The sequence below is a fragment of the Scomber scombrus genome, chromosome 11 (assembly GCF_963691925.1).
Source record: "Scomber scombrus chromosome 11, fScoSco1.1, whole genome shotgun sequence".
Taxonomy (NCBI): Eukaryota; Metazoa; Chordata; class Actinopteri; order Scombriformes; family Scombridae; genus Scomber; species Scomber scombrus.
This window is the reverse complement of record NC_084980.1, coordinates 19,018,114-19,043,277: the sequence shown is the minus strand read 5'-3', so window position 1 is coordinate 19,043,277 and position 25,164 is coordinate 19,018,114. Positions and strand designations below refer to the sequence as shown.

Here is a 25,164-nt window from a genome sequence, read left to right as displayed (position 1 = left end):
TCTTAGGGTCCTCTCTGTAGAAATCTGTGATTGTTTGTTCTGCACCATTATTATTATACATTATAGTACACCACTCTACTATGTATTATTTTTTTTTGTTTTAATTTAAATTATTCAGTGAAATAGGTAATTTAGCAGGGGGTTTGAACACTTGCAGGGTATTGTATGTCAAATTCTCATTAGGAGCTGAGCCCCTCTAAAGATCTGATCCTAGAATCAGCCCTGATGTAAGGTTTAATATGACTGACTCAGACTGTTTTTAAACTCTCGTATAAGCTTCAGATACACTTTTAAATACATTTTTTTGCACAAAATGACTGCGTGGTCCCACTGTGAATTTTGACCCCCATCACTTATATTGATTCAAATTTTAAAATATGTGATTGTTCATAGTATGTAGCATCAAACACAGACTGTCTATCTATCTATTTTCTTCTCTCCATTTGTTGGCTCTCTGCTCTGAGCTGTCAGCGTGACGCAGCCGTGACGTCCCCGCTCAGTGTGCTTCTGGACTCGGCTGAAGAACATGGCGGCCTCCTCAGGTTGGTGAGCCTTACATTTAACATCCACAGCGATGCCAGGGCCCAGCGTCCACATCTCGGACGGCCAACGAGCTCATTTACTCACTCGAGATATGTGTTTATTGTAAAGTCGCTCCGAGGTGCAATTTTCTAGAGAGAGGGCACGCACTTCTCGGTTGAATCGATGGTGCTCACGGGAGCCGTCTATTTCATGGAGCTAGCTTATAAAGCGAGGCGGCGTTGTCCGTATCTTTCTTTAGTGAAGTTAGCTAAAATAGCTCAAGGTGTCAGAAATAGAGTGGCGACACTACTAATACTGACTTTGCGTGTCACCATTAAAACCCTTCGGATGGAAATATGCAGTATAAAAGTTAAATGAGGTGTAAATGTTGCATTTTTTATGAACGCTGTAAACAAGCGCTAGTTAGCTTCCGTAACTTAGCCAGATCCCGACCGCGGCTGTCCGCCCCGATACGTCCCGGTCAGCTGCTCCCTTCATCGGGATATCTACACTGTTTGTGTCGGTTGTTAATGCACAAGTCTTTAGTGTGCTTTCATATTGACTACCCCGATGAGGAAGCTTCAATAATATAACAGCGACCAACACAACTTGAGGATTTTAATGGCTTCCCTCCGACACATTCCGCACATTGCAACATAACTGACAGGAATGTTTTATACTCTCAGTAGCACTTTTTTTAAACGTTATTGTCAATTTTTTAAAATTGCATTTCAAGCCTAACTATTACAACATTATGTAGAAAATAGCACTTGCATGGAGTGGACTGTGGGATTCATATATGTACACCGTAGTTGGCACACTGCGTTTCAGGAAATAGCCGGAGCCCGTGCTTGCCTCAGCAGGAAGCAAGCGTGCTGCTCTAACTTGCAAAATAGACTATTTGAAATCACAATAAAAACAATATAAAGACTTTAAAAAATCCACCCAGACTAATTTCATCCTCCGCTGATGTGTTTTTATGTGATTAAATCGATCAAACTTAACATTTTATATCAAGGTGTGGAAACGGGGAAGTCGCGTCAGTTTGCTCATGATCGAAACTACCCCCGGGGGCAAGTTGGCGCGACCTGCTGATTCATTTTTAACTTGGCTATGGTTTAGGTTACTAGTGCCATAGTTGACATGCCTTAAAAAGGAGTGGAGACTCTTAAACAGTGATGCCCTTTGAAATGTACTGAACCACGTGGTTATTTCAGATCATAAAGCTGAATAACCAGTCAGACACATACAGGTTACCAGTAAAGCCAGTTATTGAGACCCAACCCTACTGTTGTGTGTCTTTCACTTGTATTATATTACCATTTACACGACGCATTATAATGACACTATATTTTCCCCAAGAGTTTTATTTAACTTATGTTATAAACTGCATAAAGGAAAAACATTGAATTCCTTTCAATAATTAAAAAATAAATAATGCAATGATAACAGTACAGAAAATTAAGAATAAAATAAAACAGTATTGATTATTGATGAGAAGCGCAAACTAAGGCTAACCATATTGGTTTAATAATAATATTTATATAGCACGTTACAGAAGAAATTTAAGAAGTTTAAAGACAGTAGCACATAAGTAATAGTACATAATGTATAAAAATGAATACGAAAAAAAATAATTTAGACCTTTCTTGAGCACCAACTTTAAAGGATGAGTTTTCAGTTTTTCCACATCTGTTAAAACAGTGTGGTACCTAAATTAACATTGAAATAGGTTTTCATTCCTCCTGTTCATAATGGCCATTAGAAGATCCCTTGGTAAAGGACGTGGTGGCTAAAATCCACTTGACTCCTTTTGTGAAAAAGTTTGTGAAGTTTGAGCCATTCATATTAGTCACATCAAGTACATGTGTTTCAACATTAGTCTTTTTAGTGCCACGGTCCCTCTTTTTGTTACTGTATTTCCACCACAGATTTACAGGGAAACACAACGCGTCTAAAAATGAATCATTATTCTAATAAAAAATCGATCTTTGGAGTTGAAAAATCGATATCATATTGGGCGGCAAAGTATCGCGATATATTGCCATATCGATATTTGTACTCACCCCTAGAACTATATATTCATTTCTATTTCACATATCTGTACTAGACTCAGGTCAGTACAAATAAAGATATCTTAAAGTAAAAAAAAAAAAAAGATATCAGCATGGATTTGTTTAACGACTGCTATAAGTAATCATACAGTAGAATTTATAAAGTGAGATAAGAAAAACTGAACTAACAGCCTATAAAACATTCAAAAAGTGATGAACTATAATAAATTAAAGTGACATAAAAGCAATCAATTTATGAGTGATGTTGGCAAGCCTGTATTCACATACTTTTTGATTTCCTGCCAACAGACGTCTCGATACAGAATATCTGTGTTGGGCTCGAATGGGCCGAGAGTTTTGGTCAGGCTATAATCTGTACTAGAGCTGCAAAGATTAATCAATTAATTGATCAATAAATCAACAGAAAACTATTTTGATAATTGACAAATTGATTTAGTAATTATTTTTTTTAAAATTATAATCACTTTGGGCTGTGGAAAACTAGCAGACATTCTTCACTATTATCGGACATTTTATAGACTAAACAATCAACAATGAATTGATTGATCTAGAAAGTAACATCAGATTTATCGTTAATTGTTAGTTGCAGCTTTAATCTGTGACAATGTTTTCGTGGTGATAAAAGACTTGAAATCTTGAACATTTTGAGAAAAAGCCTTGAAAATGGTAGAGCCTGTGTGCCACTTAAAAAATCAACCCTCCTCCTCCTTTGTGGCCTCTGCTATTGATTTTAAGTGATTTCTTTTTTTTTTTAAGTCTGTGAGATGAATACAGTCTGACGTCGACTCAACGGCAGGAGACAATTTTAATGTTTTCATTGTCTCCCCTGCTTCAGTCACGGGGCCTCTTTAAAAAAAAAAAGAAAGTCTTTTCACTTCCTTTTCTGTGAATTTGTCTTTAGGATCATAATTATGAACAGAAGTAGTTTCACTTAAGTGCTCCCTCCACCGCTCCTGCAGTCATAAGCTGTAAGTGCTTCATCATTTACACGCCTTGAGTGCCTGTCGAGCTCCGTGTTAAATGCCAACGTCTGAATATTTTCCCACTAGCTCAACACTTTGACTAGTTTTCAATTTTATATTATCAGCTCGGGTGTTAAGGTATCGATCATAACGTGACTACAGGTTTGGGGAGGAAAAAAATAGATATTACTACATATCACAGTATTTCCACTTGCGATACATTATTGATACGCTGGTGCCAAGTATTGATACATTTGAAACGTTGAAGTGCTCGATTCAGCTACTTTAAGCTCACCACTACCTTCGGTGTCCTCATGGAGGTGCTGAACAGACTGGTGACGGTCAGATTGACGCCAGTTGTAGGTGACATTGAAGAAGAAATGCAAGCAAATTTTCCAGCAATGAGAGCAGCTGCTGTCAGATTCTCCCAGCGTGTCCTCGTTGGAAACTCAGTCGGCTGGAGCTTTGACAGTCACTAGAAACACCTTCATGGCTCCTTTTTGTAAAAGTTTCTGTCATGTCATATGAGCTGTGAGAGGCTCTTTGGTGTTTGTGTGTTTGGGGAATGTCAGTACATAGCCATAGCCCTGTTGTTTAACTGTTAATCTGTTTATTTATTGAAGAAAAAACAGGAGAAAAAAAATACATAACTCAAGAAAACTATCTAACAAAAAAGAAATGTGCAGAAGGCGCCAATAAAACCCATTAGGGCTTGTTTGGCGTCCCTGCTATGGTGAGATATACAACATCAAAACTTATGAGTAAAGAAATACAGACAAATGCATACAAAAGTTAAAAACACAAAAAAACTAATGTGTAACAAGAAAGGTGACAATTTACCGACGCATAGAATATTACAGTGAGAGAGGTTATGATTTTACAGTACGTATAATGTCTTAAATCATTTTCGACTGGTGGAGTTTCCCAACAGAAAGGACCTGGATCTAATCGAAAATTTAGAAAAAGTTGTCCTGGGAAAAGCGGGGTGGAGCTGGTCGGCTGTTTATCATGTTTTATTGTTAATGTCGTCACTTGTCAGCCTTGAATTATCTCTTAAAGCTCTGAATATAAGCATAGTTGGTTATCTGCAGTTTGTGTGTTGTGTTTACAGCCACAGAATAAAAACAGATCTTTGTGTTGTTAGCTCGACGTTGTCTCTTATCAGACTTATTCACACTACCACCAGCTCGTTGAGACACATTAACTGAGGCTACAGTCAGTTAGCTGATATTTATACTTATTTCTTTTCTGTGAAAGTAATATACTGTCAAACACTGTACGTTATTTGACTATTTCCTGCTCTTTAAAGTATTTTTTCTTCATTAGTTACAGGTACCGTGATACATCTTACTACTTTGTGATATTTTGTGTATCGTAGAATCGACTTTGTTGTGATATTTTGTTATCGTGGGAAGAATATTGTGATATTATTGTGAGTTCATCTGCAGGTTAACCTCAATGCTTCTGTTAAAAATCAGCAGTATAAACACACGTGCTCCAAATCTCATGACTGTTTCCAAACGGCATCAACAGTGCTGATTGTTCAGTGTCAGATATATATTTTTAGGAGGTTAACAAGGTATTAAATTAGATGCAGTTTCACAGCAGGTAGACGAAGATGTGTCATATGATGTGGCCAGTGTGTGTTTTCATCAAACCGCTGAGTAATTTTTTTTAACTTTTATCTTTCACATGTTTCACACTTAATCATTTGGGATGTCTAACATTTCTATGATGGGAAAGATCAACATGTGTCAGTTTTAATGAAAGGACGCACAGTTGAAGCTCAAACAGCGACAAACCACCTCGATAGTGATGTTGCAGTTCAGTTTCAGGCAAAGAACTGTTAAAATCAAATCTGCCATTATTTTCAATTAATCTTGTTTTTAAAAATGTTAGAATAGAAACTGTAACAAATTCTGTTTCATATTTCATCTACTGATTGTTTTTCCTGTCAATAAGTCACATGATATAACTAAACAGGCTTGAACCAGAGAAAATGAATCATCATAAATTAATTGTCGTTTCAGCTCTATTTACAGTATTGAGTAATCTGCCAGGTATTTTGTCAGTTAATCAATTAATTGTTTGGCTTGTATAACATCAGAAAATAATGAAAAGTGCCCATCACAGTTTTCCAAAGTGACACCCAAAGTACCATCAAAGAACCAGTCCAAGAGCTAGAAATGTTCAGTTTTCTACTTTTTAAGACAAGTAGAAGCAGCAAATCTTCACATTTTAGCTCAAAACATCAGATGTTTGGAATTTTTACTTTAAAAATGACTTGAATTTATTAAGTGGTTAATTAATATAGTTGTCAATTTTTCTTGATCAATAGACTTGTTGTTTAACTCTAAACCAGTCTTTTGCTAACGCCAGAATATTTATTTATTTATTTATTTATTTTTTATTTTTTTTACAGTACTATGATGTATGTTTGCCTTATTAGGTTAACATCATTCATGACTTGATTATTCTTGGTGAGTTTTATGTCTTTATTAGACTTATTCATTAGGCCGTAAAGAGATGACGGTTAGAGGAGAGAGACACAGCCAATGCTGTGTTGCTGTATTGTGCCACCGTCATCTAATAACTCTGTAGATAATAAGATGAAATGTGTCAGGATCTGTGTGATTCAGCTCAGTAGGTGATATGTCGCAGTGTTTCCTGGGAGAAACCCTTTTCTGTGTTTATGCTTTATTCATGAATCAAGTGTATTTATTTATTTCCTATTTTAAAATCTTGTGTATTTTGTTTTCTGTTTTTGAATCATTTTAGGAGTTAAAGTCCCACGCAATTTTCGCTTGTTGGAGGAGCTTGAAGAAGGCCAAAAGGGCGAAGGTGACGGCACAGTCAGCTGGGGCCTCGAGGATGACGAAGACATGACTCTCACACGGTGGACAGGCATGATCATTGGACCAGCAAGAGTAAGCAGAGCAAACTCCTCAGTTAAAGCATGTGGATTAAAAGCGCACTCGGACAAACATAAATCATTTTCTTTTTTCTCTTTTCTTTACTTTTTTGCTTTTCAGACCAATTATGAGAACAGGATATACAGTCTGAAAGTGGAGTGCGGACCTAGATACCCAGAGACAGCCCCGGTTGTTAGATTTGTAACAAAAATTAGCATGAATGGGATAAATAATTCCAACGGGACGGTGAGTGTCATCACAAATTTGACAGTGTTATGTATGTGTGTTATATCAGCTCAGAAATTGTGATCCTCAGATTTGATATGTGTAATAACTCACTGTCAGCCGTCCTGTCGAAATGACTGATCTGGTTTTTTTTTTTTGTCTTTCTTTTTTGTCTCACAGGTGGATTCACGTAGCATACCAATATTAGCAAAATGGCAGAATTCATATAGCATTAAAATTGTTCTTCAAGAGTTAAGGCGTCTAATGATGTCCAAAGAAAATATGAAGCTTCCACAACCACCAGAAGGACAAACCTACAGCACTTAATCGTAATGGATTGTTTTGACCCTCTGTCTTAAACCTTACTCTCTTAGAAATATTGTGTAAAATCATCAAGAGGCTCACTTCGCACATCAACAATATCGTCAGCAAGAGCAAGATTGGACTTTTATTACATAGCTCATTCAAAAAAAAAAGAAGAAAATGTCCCTGCAGTTTAGGCACTGAGTAGATAGTTTAAAGACTACAAGACCACAGTTATTCTGCCTTTTAATAAAGTTATTTGACAATGACTTTTCATGTTCGACCTGTTTAAGCTTTGAGTGGACTTGAAGAGGGGGAAGCATGACCGCCACGCAGATGTTGTACCAGAGTCCCAATAGTTTTCTGTTCAAACGATTGATCACTGATCGCAAGTAAAAGAACAAGATGTGTGTAAGAAGGCATGTTCTGTAACTAATACCTAGTCGAAGAGAAGCCACACTTTTTTTTTTTTTCTTTTTTTTTTTTCCTTTTTTTTGAGTTGTTAGTCAAACTTAGCAGCTTCATTAAAAATATCATGCAGATTAAATATTGAACTGTGGCTGTAGTCTAAAAGTAGTGTCACAAGGTAAGAAAGATTTTTTTTATAAATATATATATATATCTGTATTTGACACGATACCAATATGTTTCTGTTCTGCAGCTCTTTGACATGTAACAGACGTTGAAGCCTGTTCTGTTCTGAAACCCTTGCATTCAACTTCTAGTGAAAATGGCAGGTGTATGAACTTGTGATTTTCTGAAATTAAAATCACTGCGAAAAAAAAAAAACTCCCCCATAATCTCAACGTTTTTTTGTTGATTGAAAAAAAAAAGTTTATTTGACTTCTCAGCTGACATGGGTTTTGGCAAATGGACAGAGGAGCCGTGCATTAAACCAGGTTAATGAAATTGCTGGGCAACTCCACACTGCAGATATTTGATATGTGACCTGAGCGCAATAGAATAATATAATCACAATGCCATTTAATTATACACTGCACTTCTCATTCTGCTGGCATATTTATAAAATGAACATACCTGTTTCCAGATGATTGATGGTCCATCTAAACCTTGTTATGTGGTGCACTAATGACTGGAGTTGTAGTTGAACACTGCACAGTATTTAGTAGTAGTGAGAATCAAGGTGCCATTTCTTTTGAGAATGTGACCTTTTGTAACTTTTTAGATGTGTTATTATTCATAAAGGTTAATTATCTAAATGGGAGTTAAAAGGAAATTCACTGCAGATTTAGGGCACTTAGTTTGTTTCACCTTTCTAAAGTGATTGTTTGTTACTTCATTAAGTTAATGAAGAAAATGTTAATTTAATTTTTTTTATGAAGCCAAATTGTCTCAATTTTTTTTGTTCATGCGATAGTCTGTGAGAGTAGTTTAAAGGTAATGAAGGGTGAGCAGTGTATTTTGGGGGATGTGTACTTCTGGCAACAGACTCAACTTATTTTAGATTTTGACGGTCCAGGGTTGGATAGACAAGGGGGGCAGCTGTCCCACCCCATAATGTAGGGCTGGCTGCCTGTTATTAAGGTGTCCAAAGCACTGCAATAAGCAAGATTTTGGAAAGAAAATCTACAATACATAATGTTCTCTTTGGCCCCTGAAAACTGTCAGTACAGCACCAAACACATAGACGCACAGTCGCAGCGAGCCAGAACAAAACAACATGGAGCGACTGACAGCTGGAGCATGTGGAGGTAAATCGAGTCAGATTCTCTCAATTTTAACCAGCCAAACCAGTTTAACTCAAACCTGCTAAATTTGATTCAACAATGAGAGTAAATCCGTAATCATAACGTAAGCCAAGGGTTAAGTTCATAGCTAAAATGGAGTTCATCACAAGCGTTTGTCATTCTGAACATCAGTATTAGTAGATATTGAAAGCTGCAGGTGCAGCGTTACAATGTTAAACACAAACAGAAGGAGTTTGTATGATTCAGTGGCATCTAGCAGTGAGGTTGTGGATTGCAACCAAATGAATTCACCTTCCCTTCCAAGTGTGCAGGTGAACCTATGGTGGCTGTAAAAAAAACATGAAAGGCCCTCAGTCAGTGTTTGGTTAGTCCATTCTGGGCTACTGTAGAAAGGTGGAGGGGGACCTGCTCTCTATGTAGGTATAAAGGTCCCTTCTTTACTGTCAAACTGAATAAATTAGCAATCGGGGGATTAATTAGTTTAAATATCATTCATTGTTAAATCTGATTGTTTTGGTTGTTTTATTGTAATTTATCAACCACACACTCCTTCATGTAATGTAATACATGATTCGTTTAACCAAAACATTCACATCTTGAATTTGTATGTCAAAGTAGTTGGACTTGCGTGCACTGCAGACCAAAAGTGAAAAGGGCAAAAGTGGATCTATTTCCAGCTTTTTCAGCAACAAAAGTGTTGATTTTTAGATACGCTTGTGAAACGCTTTGCTGCACAGCATAACAACTGTCGCCTTTAGCTGTCTTAAAAAAACTGAGGTCGAACATGACCTGGTTACTGCAGAGGCAGTAAGAGCTGTACAGCTTTATGTATGAATGCTAGTCTCTTGTTGCTTTTGTCCATCATTAGGAACATGTGTATCAAAATAACATGATGTAAGAATAAATATAAAATGTATTTGTGGATCTTTTGTTGAATCCATTTACCCTCACACACCGTGCCCTTCCATGCCATCCAGCCAAAACCTCTTGGCACCTCGTGAAAAATTTTCAAGATCCACAACCACACTGCTGCGCCAGCTTAAAACCGATTCACCATCAATCAAATCACTCGATGGACGTTTCACTTTCTCATCCTCTTCTTTCCAAAGCTTGTGACATTAACCCAATATTGTGAATATCTTAATGATGGATAGTGCATTTAGTTGGGCCCTCTTTATAAGCAGGCACAACTCTTGATGAATCTGTGTCCTCAAAAGCATTCAAGGCTCCAAGACATTCTGTCTGTGTGTGACATCTGAAAATGATGGACTGTGACGACCTGCGTGACCTCCTGGCTGTATATCTCTGCCTGGCTGCAGAGCCTGACGCCGGGCAGCTCGTCTTGTCTTGAGGCTTGGAGTAGCACACTTGTGTCGGTCACATTGAGCCGCTCCATAACACTGTCACTGCAGAATGGCGAGAGCTCAGTGTTAGTGATGATTCAAAAATGCCCTCCCTGCAGAAAGAGAGCCTTTTTGTTTGTTTTGTTTTTTTACTGGGGTGACATACTGTATCTGCACATGTAATCTTAAGACAGCTGACTTGCATAAAGATAGAACCACACAGGCATCTAGTCTCAGTGTATTTTACTAAATATGGAGATTAATTACTGTGTATATGCGATAAATCAACCTATATACAGAATAAACATACTTGGAACTGTGAATTATGACTTTCTCAGCAATTTGTGCGACATTAGCATATCAAAAGTTTTTAACTTTCTATTTTCAAGACACATTTGCATAGGGTGAGCTTTGATGTGTACTTGGGTGCACTGCTATCGCCCAGCTGCTCCTCATGTCCAATCCACTCAGAGTTCTGTACCCTAGAGGGCGCTCTCGACCCACGCATGCCCTCGGCAGAGCTCTGTGAAGTGAAGAGGGCTTCTGTTTAGAGGACATGACTTGTCTAAAAAGGCAGCACCACTGTGATGCTTCCAGGCTGCATTTGTGCATGCTGTCATTGTTCCTTACAAAAGTGACGTGTTTTGCAGTTTGCTGAGGGGGAAAGTATGGCCCGGCTGCTTGCATACTGCTTTTCAAAGCCTCATAGCTGGTGTCCCTGTGTGTCCTTTTGTGGCGACTGAGATTGTGCACAATAGTAGATAACCAAGGCAGTGCCTGTACTATGAAGCCATTAGATCTCTGAATGTGAACAAGATTTTTTTATTTCAGTTTTTTTGTGCATGCATGTGGGTGTGAGATGACTCAGTGTTTGCTGCGGAGGATGACCTCGCTCTTCCTGTTCTTCCTTGGTCTGTGCAAGACAAGATTTGATGTTTGTAGATGTGACAGTTAGTATATGGGCCCAGCTTCCATCAGCTATACTCTCCTTGCTTGTTGTTTTGTTTATTTTATCCTCACCCCTCTAGGAAGTCATGAATATGAAATCAGAAGTGGCTTGTGTTGCAGCCAGTTCACTCAGCACAGTCATCCCAGATATAAAAGACACAGCCCCAGGTTACACAAGCTTATTTCTTTATTCACCACATGTATTTCCAGAGTAGACTTCTCTGAACCTCTGCTCCTGATGACTATACTTTTTTTGAGAACCTCATTTGAATGGAAGTATGAAATCCTTACTTGACTATTTAACCTCCAGCCCCATCAGACTAATCTGAATTTCAAACTCAGGCACCTGCACAAAAGCACCAATTGAAGCCACACTGGAAGCTCACTATTACACTTGTACCACTCATTCTATATTGGTTTCTTTATAAGGTGCCACCCGGGCAAAAATAAAAGAGCTATATTGCTTTGGGTTGGGAGGGACTGAAGACTGAAAGCCGGAGAGAGCTGTTCAGTGATCTAAGATGGGAAGGAATGTGGTGAGGAGGACATACTGTACGTCTCGTCTGCAGGCAGACTGCTGGAACCAGGCCTCTGCTCCCAGAGCACTCACCTTTTGCCCTGACGGGCCAAAAGGTCACGTCTTGTGTCTGTTGATACTGTAAAAAGCTTTGTCTTTTTTATGACTACTGAGGGGAGAATGTGTCTGTCTTCCTGAGAAATTCCATTTGTTCCCATTCTCCAAGTCCTTGTCATTACTTACATTTTCAGTTTTACAGAGAAGAGAGTTAATATTACCTGTAATAGAACAAAATACTGTGTGGTGTAGTTTAGTTAAGTTATGTGACATTATGAGATGAAGGACATTCAATCACACACTGTAAAATAACACACTGTAATGAATACATTTCAAGATCTAAAGACTGATACAGAGGTGACATCCTATTACCATATAACCAACACAAAATGCCTTTAAGATAATTAATAGAATAAGTCCCAAGTCAAACATCCAAAACACGAATTACAAAGACTAGCATTATTAAAACAAGGGTGATGAGCTAACACTTCCAATTTACCCTTAAGGAATAATTAAATCTTGAAATTGTGTTACTTATTATTTTTATGTGCAAAAGTAACTTGTTCCTTTAGGTACTGCGGCTCCAGTAATTGGAACAAGTCACCGTATCAGTATTAAAGCCAGCAACAGCAGCTTTTGTCTTGTGGGCATGAGTCTCCCTTATTCTACAAAAGTGGTCTTGTAGATTGTCACAGGCTCTGGTGTTATAAATATTAAAAACTGCACTGAGTCATAGATTTATAGCTCTGTACTTCATTGCTCATCACCCAAGTTGTTGAGATTGCCAACGTGTTCTCTCTCGCATCCCAAACTAACTTGACAGATGTTTCAACAAGCCGTAAACACAAGATTCACGTTATCACCTTGATAAAGTTCACATAGCAACCATGTTTGCAAAACAGTTGTTCATTTACACATCTAACGGACATGAAGCAACATTAACATTCATTCAAGCCAAGTTTCTGGCCACCTGGTGAAATTAAATCCAATATTCACTTTATTTTGGTTAAATTTTGGTCTTCCCCAACTCCCGTATGAAATATCTGGCTTTTCAGCAGCTAAGTGTTCCAATATGTTTACAAGCTAGTTGCTAACTTGTGTCTGTTTGTCATTTGGTGCTGGACAGGTGGTGAACAGTGGGCTTGTCAGAGCCTTCTCTACTTAAAAAAGTGGCCTGTTGTAGCTGGAAACGAGGTGAATAAGAACATTGAACCATACTAGTAAAGTGGCGTACCAAAAAAACGAAGCGTCAACTTCTGGGGCTGAAAAATGAAGCCAACACTTAAGTGCTAAAAACTGTAGTTCCTTGAATGGCCACTTGAGGCTGGCTCCAAAAGTGCGTCATTCTCCATAGAAACCCATGTTAAAATACACAACTTTATAGCAGTTTTGGTTTCTATAGCAAATTTCCCCAATCATTCTTTCAAATGTGCAGGAGGTGAAATTTTATATAAATCACCTTTAATTTTATTAAAGCTTAAAAGGCATAATTAACAATGTGGCAGCTTTTGAGTGACAGGAGGGTGCCATCACAGGTAAGTCACTACCGTGTCAACAATATTGATTAGGTCATGTAACCATGGTAACCTCAGACTCACAGTGTATAGGCATAGCTGTCGCTATTTCAGTGTGTTTTCAGTTCATGACATTTTTGTCACCTAAAAAAAAGTCTTGTTCAGTGTTTTGGTTGTAGTAAGCAGTCGGATGTTCTGTTTTTCTGGTAGGCTAAGTTCATTTTGTTTTAATGTTTATTTTGTCAGCAAAAATTAACATTAGCATTAGCATTCCCACAGTTAACCATAGACTGTTAAATGCATTGTGCTAACCAAACTAGCAGCTAGCATTAGGGTAACCTCTACCCTAATATGGTCACTTCTGGCTGCAAAAACCAGAATGGCAATGGTCAAAATGGCAAACTCGAAGCTTCAAAATGAGAGTCCACAAACCTACATTCATTATTTTTATTATTATCATTATTTTCCATGTTATAAACCAAAACAATGAGCTGAAAGATGCTATAAAAAAAACTAAAGTGTAGAGTTTTCTCTGTTGGTTCATGACATATTTGATACATTGTTGATATAAAAATATTAATTAGAGAAGCTTTAAGTGTTTTCCTCAAACCATGAACAGACTGAGTAGACTGAAAACAAGCTAACTGGCCATATAGGGCAACACAAATGAACTGTGACCTAGCTTTTTTAGGTTTTGACCCAACTAAAACAATGCTTAGATTTAATCAATAACTTAAAAAGTGCTAGAGCATAGGGTACTTTTCCATGCATTACTGAAAAAATAAAATCTCTAACAATGGTGCTGTTTGCTTAAGCTAATTACCCACATGGATGGGTTTTTTGGGGGCTTGGCAAACAGTGTGTCTGTTGAGTGTTTAAGTGCTGTATTTACAGTGAGATAAATGAATGGCCTCCTCTCTCGCTGTGAGAAAAGAGACAGATTGAAACCACATGTCTGTTGCACTACCGGCTCTCTAGGCTATTGACATGCACTTCACAGAGCCATCCACATTCGGATACGCTGCTGCAGCGAGCGCTCGAGGTCATTTTTATGCTCACTGATGTTAGACTGTAAGACTCGCAGAATGACAGTCCCAAGTGATAGGAAAGCTTTGAATCTGCTGTCAGCGCGTGATGTATGGATCACGCTATCTGGAACATGAATTTAAAAGTCAGCATGATGCTTGTAAGTGCACAACCTCATCTTGGGTCAGAGTGACACTGAACAGGGCTTCTTACAAAATGTTGCAACGAGCAGGAAGAGAAAAAATATGACCAAATCGTCTGTCTGTGTACTCACTGCATTCCAGGTTATTTATACAGACTGAAAAAACTGTGTAGACTTCATGTCTCTACTTGGTGAGAACTATTAAATTACTGGTGGATGTTTTTAATTACTTCACATAAATGTTGGAACACAACACTTCTCCAGTGTTTGGAGGAGGGGGAGGGAGGGGGTTCTATAATGTCTCACATGTTTAGGGAAGCACTGGCTTGCACTTAATCATGGTGGTCCCTGTGTGATTCTGGCGTTGGAAATGTGGCTTTGTGAGAGAAAAGTGAGCATTCCTTCTGCTGGCGCAAGGGAGAGGAAATGGGTAATAAAACCAGGAGAAAAAAAAAACCTCGGCGGCCTGCTGGAGCCAGTGATTCTGGGATCCACTTAATTGCTCTTAAATGAAAAAGATTTTTGGCTTCCCATTTGCTGTGTTTAAAGAAAGTCAAGTCAAATCCCACATGTATACCAGCCAAGCGGTGACTTCTCATCCAGCAGTATGAGCACTAATCCCTCTCTTTCAGTGGTGCCATCGGTAATATTATTATTAATATTGAGAAAGCTGCTGTTCAGAGTCAGCAAACGCCAGAGGAGGCAGAAATTCAGCTCTTTTGCTCATTTACTAAGGCCAGAGAAGTCACTGGGGAAAGAGGATATTAATACTAGGTTGTTGAATGCTTTTATCTCTGTGGTTTATCAGACTCTGGATGTTGCCGCTCTTCCTGACAAATATGATGACAAATAACTATCATTATACAAATTGTTAACGACAATGCTATTTTCCTTGTAAGCCTTGTGCCCTTTTATCAAACAAGTTGCAGTAATTACTCTTATAGCTGCAGATAGCAACAGATATACTGCACATTAAAAAATACTCCATGTACAAGTACTGTATTCAAAATTGTATCACTTAAGCAGAAGAAGCAATAAAATGTACTCAAAGTATCAAAAGTTAAAATATTCGAGGGCTTTTGTAATGCATCATGTTATTGGATACTACAGACATATTACTCCTTATGCAGTATTCTATGTTGTAGCTGGTTGGGCTGATATCAGCTACTTTATATACTGTTATGTTTAAGATATTTGCTTCATATTTTATTTACTTGTTGTATATTGCGTATGTTAATTATGAATCTTGGAAGTAACTTTTAATTTTAAATAAATGTAGTGGGATAAAAAGTACAATATTTGACTCTAAAATGTAGTATAAAATACCATAAAATGGAAAAACTCAAGTAAAATTCCTTAAAACTGTACTTAAGTTTAATATTTGCAGGAGCTACTTTACTGCAGTGTAGTTTTTCCAGAGCATGATATCCCCCTGAATGAAACATGTTATCAAGCCTTTTGTCATGTTGCCACTATTGGCCATTTTTGTATCCCAGTGTGATGGTCGGGTGTGAAGATGCCACTCAGCGAAACCATTAAGACCTGAAGTGCTACACTAAGCTGTCATGTTGTGTCAGCCGTTCCTTTTGTACTCATTAATTGTTGAGAGAAGTGTGTCACATCCTGTCAGGCTGACTGCTGGTGTCCCTCTGGTCACCCCTCAGTGCCCAGTGCCCACCAATGCTATTGTGGTAGCGATGGTCGCAGAGGAGAGGAGAGCCGGGCCCCGCAGGATGTGAGACAATACTTGGAAGGAAGAGGAGGGAATCCCGGAGCTGTGTGCAGAAGCCCGGTCAGCCGACTGTCGCTAAGAACGTTCCCCTGTGACTTCTCCCCCCCTTCTTCCCCCGAGGATAGACTTTGTCATCCTCTCACTTATGTATGTGTTGGGAATAAGAATAGTTTAGAGACAGGTTTTGTTTTTTAAGTCTCCATCTAAGAAGCTATGTCATCACTTAATTTGGCATTAACGGACAGGTTCTCAGTTTTTTAGGTCTGCCTTAAAACAACAGTCAGGTGCCCAAATGAACAATGAAAGAGGTTTTTCTTGCTGTAATCATTCTTCCTGTTCATACTGGCCATTAGAAGATTCCATCATAATGTACTTGCAATGTAAGTGATGGTGGCCAAAATCCACAAATCTCCTTCTGTGCAAACATGTATTTAAAAGTTCATCTGAAGCTATCATGAAGCTTCAGTTGTCCAAATGAGTCAACTCAAGTAGATATCTTTAAATTTTATAGTCTTTTTAGTGTCAAAGAGGGACTTGGGTGCTAAAAAGGCGTAAGTAAAGTAAGTAAATGTGGCAGATATCTGTTTGATGTGACTAACACAGACTGACAAAGCCTCATATAATCTTCAGATCAACTTTTAAATGCATTTTTGCACAAACTGACTGGACATACTGTGGATTTTGGCCATTAAAAGCACATTTGAAGGGGATTTTTTTAATAGTCAGTATGAACAGGAGGAATGATTACAGCGAGGAAATACTCTTTCACGGTTCAGATGGACACCTGACTGTTGTTTTGAGACAGACTTGTCCTTTAAGTGGGTCGAAAACTTACTGGAATCAATAGTTTTTGTTAATAATAAATAAATTCTGTCTTTATTACTTAACTCAAAATAATCATTTGAATGTCAAACCGACATTGTTTGAAATTATGTTAATTTTCCATTAATATGATAAAATTATCAAAATATATCAAATATTACAAGTTATGCTATTAGCTACTAAGCTAACAACAGTTTTATTAGTTATTAAGTACAGATATTTCGCTCAAATAGCAAATATCTTTTGTCTACTAATCTAGATTTTTAAATATATCATGTAAAATCATCGTGCTGTGTGAAAAAAATGTACGCTAGGTAAATGCCAACGCGAATCCCTGTTGTAAAGATTCCTCATATATAGGTATGTCTATAAACTACTAAGCTAAATAAGGTAATGTTAGCTAGCTATTAAGGAGCATAATTTCATTATAATAGCAAAAATAAGGTCAATAGTTTTATATAATCACAACTGTTTTACTCTATAATATTAATCACTTATTAACAGTAGGCTATATAGACCATTTATGGATGCTTTACAGGAGTAGTTATAATTGTTAACAAATACATTAGATTGGACTTAAATAGCTTACAATTACATTATAGTGTATTATTAAACCATTTATGTACTCGTTTTGAATGCTAAATATGAGGGGGTTAAAATAAAGAGTTAGAATTCACCTGCTGATTGTTAACAGCTAAGAGTTGCACCTCTTAAGAGATGAAATATTATCCAAATAAAACATTTTATGACACCTTTGTGTGCTCAGGGAACTGCCTGACTGTAGAGAGTCAGACCCTCCGTGCTCATGTTAAAGCTGAAGCAATTACATAAGATTTTTTCATGTTTCCACAAGCTGTTCCACCACATATAATACTGCTTGGGATACTAGCTGTGACCATGTCTGAGTGAAAAAAGGCCGCTACAGTGGCCTATATGTGCATGAATCAATGCTCAGGCAGTGATAGACTACATGGCATGGATGGAGAATTAATGAAGAAGAATCTGCGGTGTCGGGATGCGGTTGCAATTTGCTCCTGCTGAGTGGCTGAAATGCAGTCACACAATAAAAAAATGCAAGACCAACCTTTTAAGGTTCTGCCTCTGGCCACTTGAAAACGTGTCTCTCAACCACAAAAGATGATGCACTGGGTTGCACTACAGACAAGCGGGGGAGCAAAAAAGATGTCCAAATATTTCCATGGCTCCTGTGGCCTTCTGCTTGCATAGTCCTGGCATGAGCTCATCTGTGTGCGGCTAGTTTGTGCTCCCTCAGCACTGTTCTTTCCCAGTCTGTAAGTATCAGTGTCGAAGCTAACTAGGCATTGACAAAGTCCTCTGAGCTCCCTTTCCCACTACCCACCAGACTGTGGCTCCACTTGGTATTGAGGTTTTCATAAAGGCAGATTTTATCTTTATGTCACCTAATACTGAAAAAGTGCAGGTCATGGTCTCAGGTTTGACTTAATATTTGGAACATTATACTCAGTTACGTGGTCATCCTCAGCCAGAAGTCTGGATGATAGCATCATTTATCATCAGCTACACTAAGATATCCATTATTTGTGGTCTGTAATGTGTTTTAAAGTGAGCTTACAGTATGAAACAGTTATGTCTTTAATTCTCCTTTAGTAGTTATTTTTGTAAGCTGGGATCCAAATGGGAAAAAGTCGTCACAAAATGTTGAGAGGACCCTCTTTTGGGGGATAAGCATTCTTTTCAACTGCCGTTCAAATCTTCCAAAGACCGTCTCTCTTGTGGTATTTAACCAACGAATAAATTGACATGAAATGTATTCCTGATAATGCAAACATCGGGAACAGAGGAGCCAGAAATAACTCTCTCAGGCAAGATGTGGAAGAGATTAAGGCTGAACCAACGAAATAAGCGAGTGGAGGCGGGAGGTTGGAAAATGAGACGGGGGAGGAGGGTGAGAGGAGAAATAAGAGGAGGTGAAGAGATGGTGTCTGCAATGGGTGAATGTGTGTTATGTGTGTGTTGAGGGGTGGTGTGTGTGTGTGTGTGTGTGGGGGGGGGGGGGGGGGGGGGGGAGTTCAGTCCATAGAGGGTTTGGAGTGTGAGTCAAGAGGCGAGAACTTAGCAGAGAGGGGGGTAGCCCTGTGAAAAGGAACTCATAAAAGTCACATTTGTTGGTGATGCATGAGGAAGTGAAGCCAGCTTTGGCACATGTGTCTGTGGTGCTAAATTAACTGTTAACACAAATAATCAAAGTGCAGGGCCCATTGAGCGCTGGCGCCAGTGAAATGAGGGGGAGAGGCTGGCTCGCTGCTCTCTGAGAAGTTGCAGCAGACTAGTAGTGAGCTAGCAGGTGGAGGTCTACCAGGGGCTTTCACAGGATGGAAGTGCTTACAAAACAGGCTGACCAGCCCACTGACAGAGGAAAGCACCGCTGCACTCCTGCTTTCCAGCTATTGTGTGGAAGCGTGCTTCTCTTTTTAGATCTTTCTTTGTAAAGCTTGACATCTCGGGGCAGTGAAGGACATGGCACCAGCAATTACATCCATGACTGGCTGTTGGTTATTAAAATGCCACTATTGTAACCTTGAGAATGTTGTTGTTGTGTCAGAGGCCCTTCTGACCTGCATACAGGAGGTCCAAAAAACTGGACTTCCACTTCATAGGCACAAACATTGTTGTGACACACAGTTGACTGAACACCATGTGACCACAAAGCTGCTTTCTGAGCTAACATCATCTCCTCACTGCTGATACTGATGGATTTTCATGAGAATACACACACATATTGATTTTAGATTAAGAATAAAACATCCTCTCATGCCTACTGGAACAAGTTGCTTTTGTTTGTTTGTGGTCATACAAGATAAGTTCTGCTTTCTTGTATTTCTTCAAATAAATCTCAGAGCTACTTTACTTTTTGGCTTGAAACCCTTTGAAGCAAAGTGATGATAGCAATGGCTATGAGTTATGATGAGTAATTCAACCAGTTTTTCTCTCTGAGACAGTTTCATTTTAAGACTTTCAGAGGCCCAATAAGGTAAAAGTATGCAATATTTTATAAGGAATGGAATAAAATTAAGGGAAAACCCAGAAAACATTAATATAATTTCATATAAGAATGTTTTCTTATATCCATTCTTTCTTGGGACCCTCTCAGATTTATTGTGGGACCCATGATACCCACAACATTACATTTTTCAGAACACTTAACCTATACAGTGTATGTTTATCCTTTATTGCTCCATATGTCTTGTCCCATATCCTCTTTTAACTTTGCATTCTATGTGTACATGTACACTGTACATGCTTTTGATCTTTCTTATTCATTTTGCCTAAATATATGCCTATAAAATGATACTTGCACTATGCACAATCTAACTAATTATTTTACTGCACATTGTGTTCTGTATGATTGTGTATGTGAAAAATAAATATTTGCATTTAAGTATAATAAAGGGATCTGCGATATCAAAGTTTTCAAAGATAATCAATTAGAGAAAAAACAATTACATAAACTGTATTGAAATGGATATTTTTGCAATACATTATCCCCCCATGAACTCAACAAGACTGAATTGTATCAAAGAGTAGATTCAGATGTAGTCCTGTTTGCAGTTATATATTTGTAAGTTATTAAGTCACACATGATATCTTTGAGGACTTTATGCAAGATTAAACAAATGAGCAGCATTTGAATGTATGATCAAAAGAGCAATCTTTGTCTTTACAAGACCATTTCAGCTCTAGTTTTCCTCCTGCCAAAAACAGTCAAGTCGTGAGGGGAAAATAAATACAACAATTTGGAAAAAGTAATACCCTGCAGCTTTGTGACATCAGCACAAAAGAAGCATGGCCCCTGATGCTCTCCACTTCCCATGCAGCCCACAACTGGGCCGTAGACCGAGGTTGCCTGGCGCCACAGTCATCATGTGTGTCAGTCACTTGCAAAACTCACTGTTTTCCTTAGAGGATGAGCTAAGCTCCTCCTTTAGCCCTAACGATTTATTTTAGACTCCGGCGTCCAGAGACCCCCTTTCTTGAAATCCCAGTTTATCTTGGCCATGTTGTTTCAATATGAACCAATCAGCTTAGCCTCCAGTGGAATGTCCCCTGAGACTCGCCTTGGTTTCCCAATAGGCCCATTCATTTTGAGGACACAACTTTAACATCTGGTTTGTATTAACGCTCCCTACAATAGCTCTCATCTTGGGCTCAGTTGCACACTGGGACAGGAGGGCAATCAGTCCCTACAGAAATATTATTTGATACTAAGACATATGTAAAAGTGATCAGATATCTTTTGAGTAAAGTTGCTTATGAGATACATTTACTAAAATCATTAGTTTGGCAAATACATTTAATTGCTTTCTTGTGGAGAGTTAGATGAGTGTGAAAGATCAATACCACTCTCATATCCGTACAATAAATATCTAGCTGGAGCCAGCAGCCTGCTAGCTTAGCTTAGCAGAAAGAGTGGAAACAAGAGGAGGACAGTGAGCCTGGCTCTGCCAAAGGTAACAAAATCCAGCTACCGGCACCTCTAAAGCTCACTAATTAACACCTTGTATCTTGTTTGTGTAATCTGTACAAAAACCAAAGCATAAAAACCTATAATTTGATGTTTTTTGTGGGCTTGCCAGGAAACCAAGAAGTTACTTTTCCCCAAAAATGAGTCTGGAACATAACCCAGCACACTGTTGTTTTTACACTAAATGCCATTTGTTAATTAGGGAGCTTCAGAGGTGCTGGACGGCTAGCTGTTTCCCCCAACTTCAAGCCTTTATGCTAAGCTAAGCTAATAAACCACTGGCTCTATCTTCATCATACAGATATGACAGCTCATCCTCTATAGGCAAACAGCAAATAAGCCCAAAATTCCCAAAATGTTCCAAAACTATTCCTTTAAGTTTTACTTCATGAAATAATTAAAAATCAGGTATTTTCAGGCATTTCTTTATGGATTTTACTCATCATAGTTCCTGTGTCATTGCATGGATGTCTTATGCTGCAAAATTGTGTGTGAAATTCAGGCTTTGTGCCACTGCAGAGAGCTGTGCGGACAAATCTCTGTGATACCCAACAAGAACACTTTAATACATGGGTAATTAGCCTCCATGTTCCAAGTGTATCCAGATGTACCGTTGTGGGGGGTTTACTTTGTCCTCCATGAAAACACACTGAACCAGCAGGTGCACATCTCAGGTAAAGGCTGCTGCTTCCACCTCCTGATAACGGACCACTTTTCCCTCTCTCCTCCCCCCATGTATGTCCTTCTCCCCCTCTGCCTCTCTCTCTCTCTCTCTCCCTTTATCATCTGTACCACCCCGGAGTGCAGTGCATTGAGGTGCCTGCCAAAATGCATGCCAAATGAAGAACAAGAGGGGGAAGCAGGCAATGGTGCTCTAAGTCTCTTATCTGGGTATTATTGAACATTTCTTAAAAAAAATAACTCATTTGAAGTAACTTTCAGTTAAGCTGTGCATAGAAAAGTGTAGTATTTTGACCAGAGTATTCAGGCTCTTTCACTATCTGCCTTATCATGTAAGCATCGGAGACAAAAAACTATTGTGCTTTAAATGAACATCGCCCTCTCAACATATTGTATTCCTGTCTGGTGGAGTTCCTGTTTAATTTAATGGAGCCTTTAAATCTTATGATTTTATGAAAATGAATTATACGCTTGTTATCATTTTTCACTGTCCCAAATTGCTTTCTTAGGCAACTCAGGCATATTGTTTATGTCTGCTTCATTGGTATTTACTCTGCTATTTCTGTCCATTGTCACTATGGAGCCAACAACAACAAACCACCCAGTTGTGAACAGAAACGACTCTGTCGAAGGTTTATAGATAATATCGGCAAAACTTAATTGGCCTCTTTTAAATCTTTGTTTTTCTTTTGATCGCTGACTGTTCACGCCAATCAACGAAATTGCTTTTCATCTTAGCTTACTTGAAAGCCACACAGCAAAGCTTTTGCTTCAGTCTGTTCAAACAGGGTTAATCCAAATGTACACCTCACAGATGGGATACATTTGTTCATTACTGATGTGATAATGTTCATTCATCCAATATCACCCCTCTGACTGGCCTTTTACTCAGCAGAACAAATGTATCATCAGGTTTTAGGAGGTACAAAAAATTATCTTTTCATTTCATTGTATTGAAAAGATTTACATTTGGTTTGATTATGTGTAATTTCTTATTTATTTAATCGTCTACTACCTGTGCTAGGAGTTTGGCTTTAAGAATGGCAATGTGAGTGTGTTGGTCGACTGATGTTTCAATCCAACACTGCAGACAAAGTATCAGTATCTACTGGATGGATTGGCACAAAATTTGACGGAGACATTCATGATCCCTGGAACCTTACTGACTGCTGACTGTTACTCTAACGCCACCATTAGATTCACATTTATGGTTTTGAATGAAATGTCTCAACAACTGTTGACTGACTGTCATGACCTTTCTCACAGTAGTGTTCCCCAATAGATGATTCACTAGATGATCCTCTGACATTTCATCTAGAGCCATCATCAGGTCAAGCCTACAATATGGTCCTAGTCTTGTTCTATTATTACATCTTTCTATTCAGATGAAATAACTCAAATACTTACTTGTGTACATATATGGTGTTATTCTTTTATAATACATTCTAAATCAGTTTATTTTCTATTATATTTAATTTGAGAAAAGTTAATACAATATTATTCACAAAAGAAGACTGTTTGTTTAGCCTCATAATGACCTGGATGATCTCCATCTGGACTTCCTCTGTATTGTCTTCCTACAGTATATTAGGGTAGATGTGAAGATCACTAATTCATGGGCAGTAACTTTGTGTCGGACTTCATATTAAATCCTGGCTATGCTCAGCCTAGGGCGTCTCTCTGAAGCCCAAACATTTTTGACCTCTGACCTCATGGGAGGTTTAGTTTAACAGTGCTGATAGCATGCTGAGAACCTGCCCATTTGATCTACAGACAGCTTGGTCAGGACTGTTCTACAACTAATGTCATCCAGTAGATTATTACAAAGAAAGTTCATTTGTAATCCTGTAGATAACCATGTACATGTTCTTTATCCATTTCCATGAATCTGCACTGATTTCCAGCCTAAAAAAGAAAGTATGGGTACACAAAAACACAAGAGCCTCTCTAGATTTTCAGAGATTCATATACAAAATGCATCTTTAAATTATGAGCTCCCACATTCCTGATTATAGTTAAGTGCCGTCATGTCAGCCAGCAATTACAGGACAAAGACAACTTCTTGTATAATCTTGGACAGGCAAGAGAAGATTTATAAATACAACCAGTCACTTTCAATGTTTGATACAACAGAGGACAGAGTCTACTCTGTCATTTATTCACTGAAAACTTTTTGGGGCTTCTCAGTTGTGGATGAAGTGGTGAGGATTCACATTGTGAGTGTAATGTGGGTGATTTTAGGGGTGGAAAAAGGGTAGTAGCTCTAACAGTCTCAAGTATAAGTATTGTTAATTTAGTCTTTTCTAGTATTTAAGTAGAAACCATTTCAACCATTAAAAAATCTATTTAAAGGATAATTAATTATGAGTGTGAAACTTCTTTCTTCTTGACACTTTCTTCCACTTATTTGCTTTTTCAAGCTTTTAATGGCTTCCCACGGTCTCCATCAGTGGATTTCGCTCGGTTGTCATGGAGATGGCTCAGTTAAAAGATGAATAAAGTACAGGACTTCTGTCAGGTGATAACAGGTGGTCATATACAGGGGGTTGATTGTAACACTGGTCTCTTATAAACTACATTTCTATACAAAACTAATTTGTTTTGACTAATATGTTTTGTGTGAAATGTAATTTCTGCCTGAATTATATTACCTGGCTATGTTTTTTCCAGCAAGTGCTACCCTTTTTATACAGCAAGTTGTAGGCAGGTAGTTGGAGAGGATTGCGGGTGTACAAAGTATAGACTTTGACTTTAGAGATTGGGAATTGCACTCAGAGTCCTGCCCATGGTCAGACTTAGGCGACAAAATAACTTTTGGTTAATGTTTGGGGAAAGATTGTAAATCCAGTTAAATGTGAATAAAGTAGGACTGTTAATGTCAACACAATAATAATATATTGATGCAAATTCATTTTAACGCCACTAATTTGTTTTGATGCCATTAACATAGGTTCTGTAAGCTGGATGCCAACCACCGTAAAACATGAAGAAGAAGAAGGTTCTGTTATGATGACCCCTCGCCTCACCTGTACCTTCAAGTAGGTCTATCTGCAGACTCGCAGTATCTACACGACACTCCCACTTGGTAAGGTTTAGGCATTAACAGTGCGATGGTTAAGGTTAGGGGTCAGGGGTGTGTGTCGTGTACAGTGACAACATTGGGTAGTCAT

General features: G+C 38.3%; 1 protein-coding gene across 1 annotated transcript; it reads left to right on the top strand.

Annotated features, from left to right (window-relative positions):
* Positions 1-508: 508 nt before the first annotated feature.
* ube2v2 (ubiquitin-conjugating enzyme E2 variant 2) lies at positions 509-7,180 on the top strand. Its single transcript, XM_062428611.1, has 4 exons — positions 509-542; positions 6,338-6,486; positions 6,592-6,717; positions 6,877-7,180. Exons 1-4 carry the CDS (start codon positions 527-529, stop codon positions 7,021-7,023), a joined length of 438 nt encoding a protein of 145 aa, XP_062284595.1. The 5' UTR covers positions 509-526; the 3' UTR covers positions 7,024-7,180.
* Positions 7,181-25,164: the final 17,984 nt, after the last annotated feature.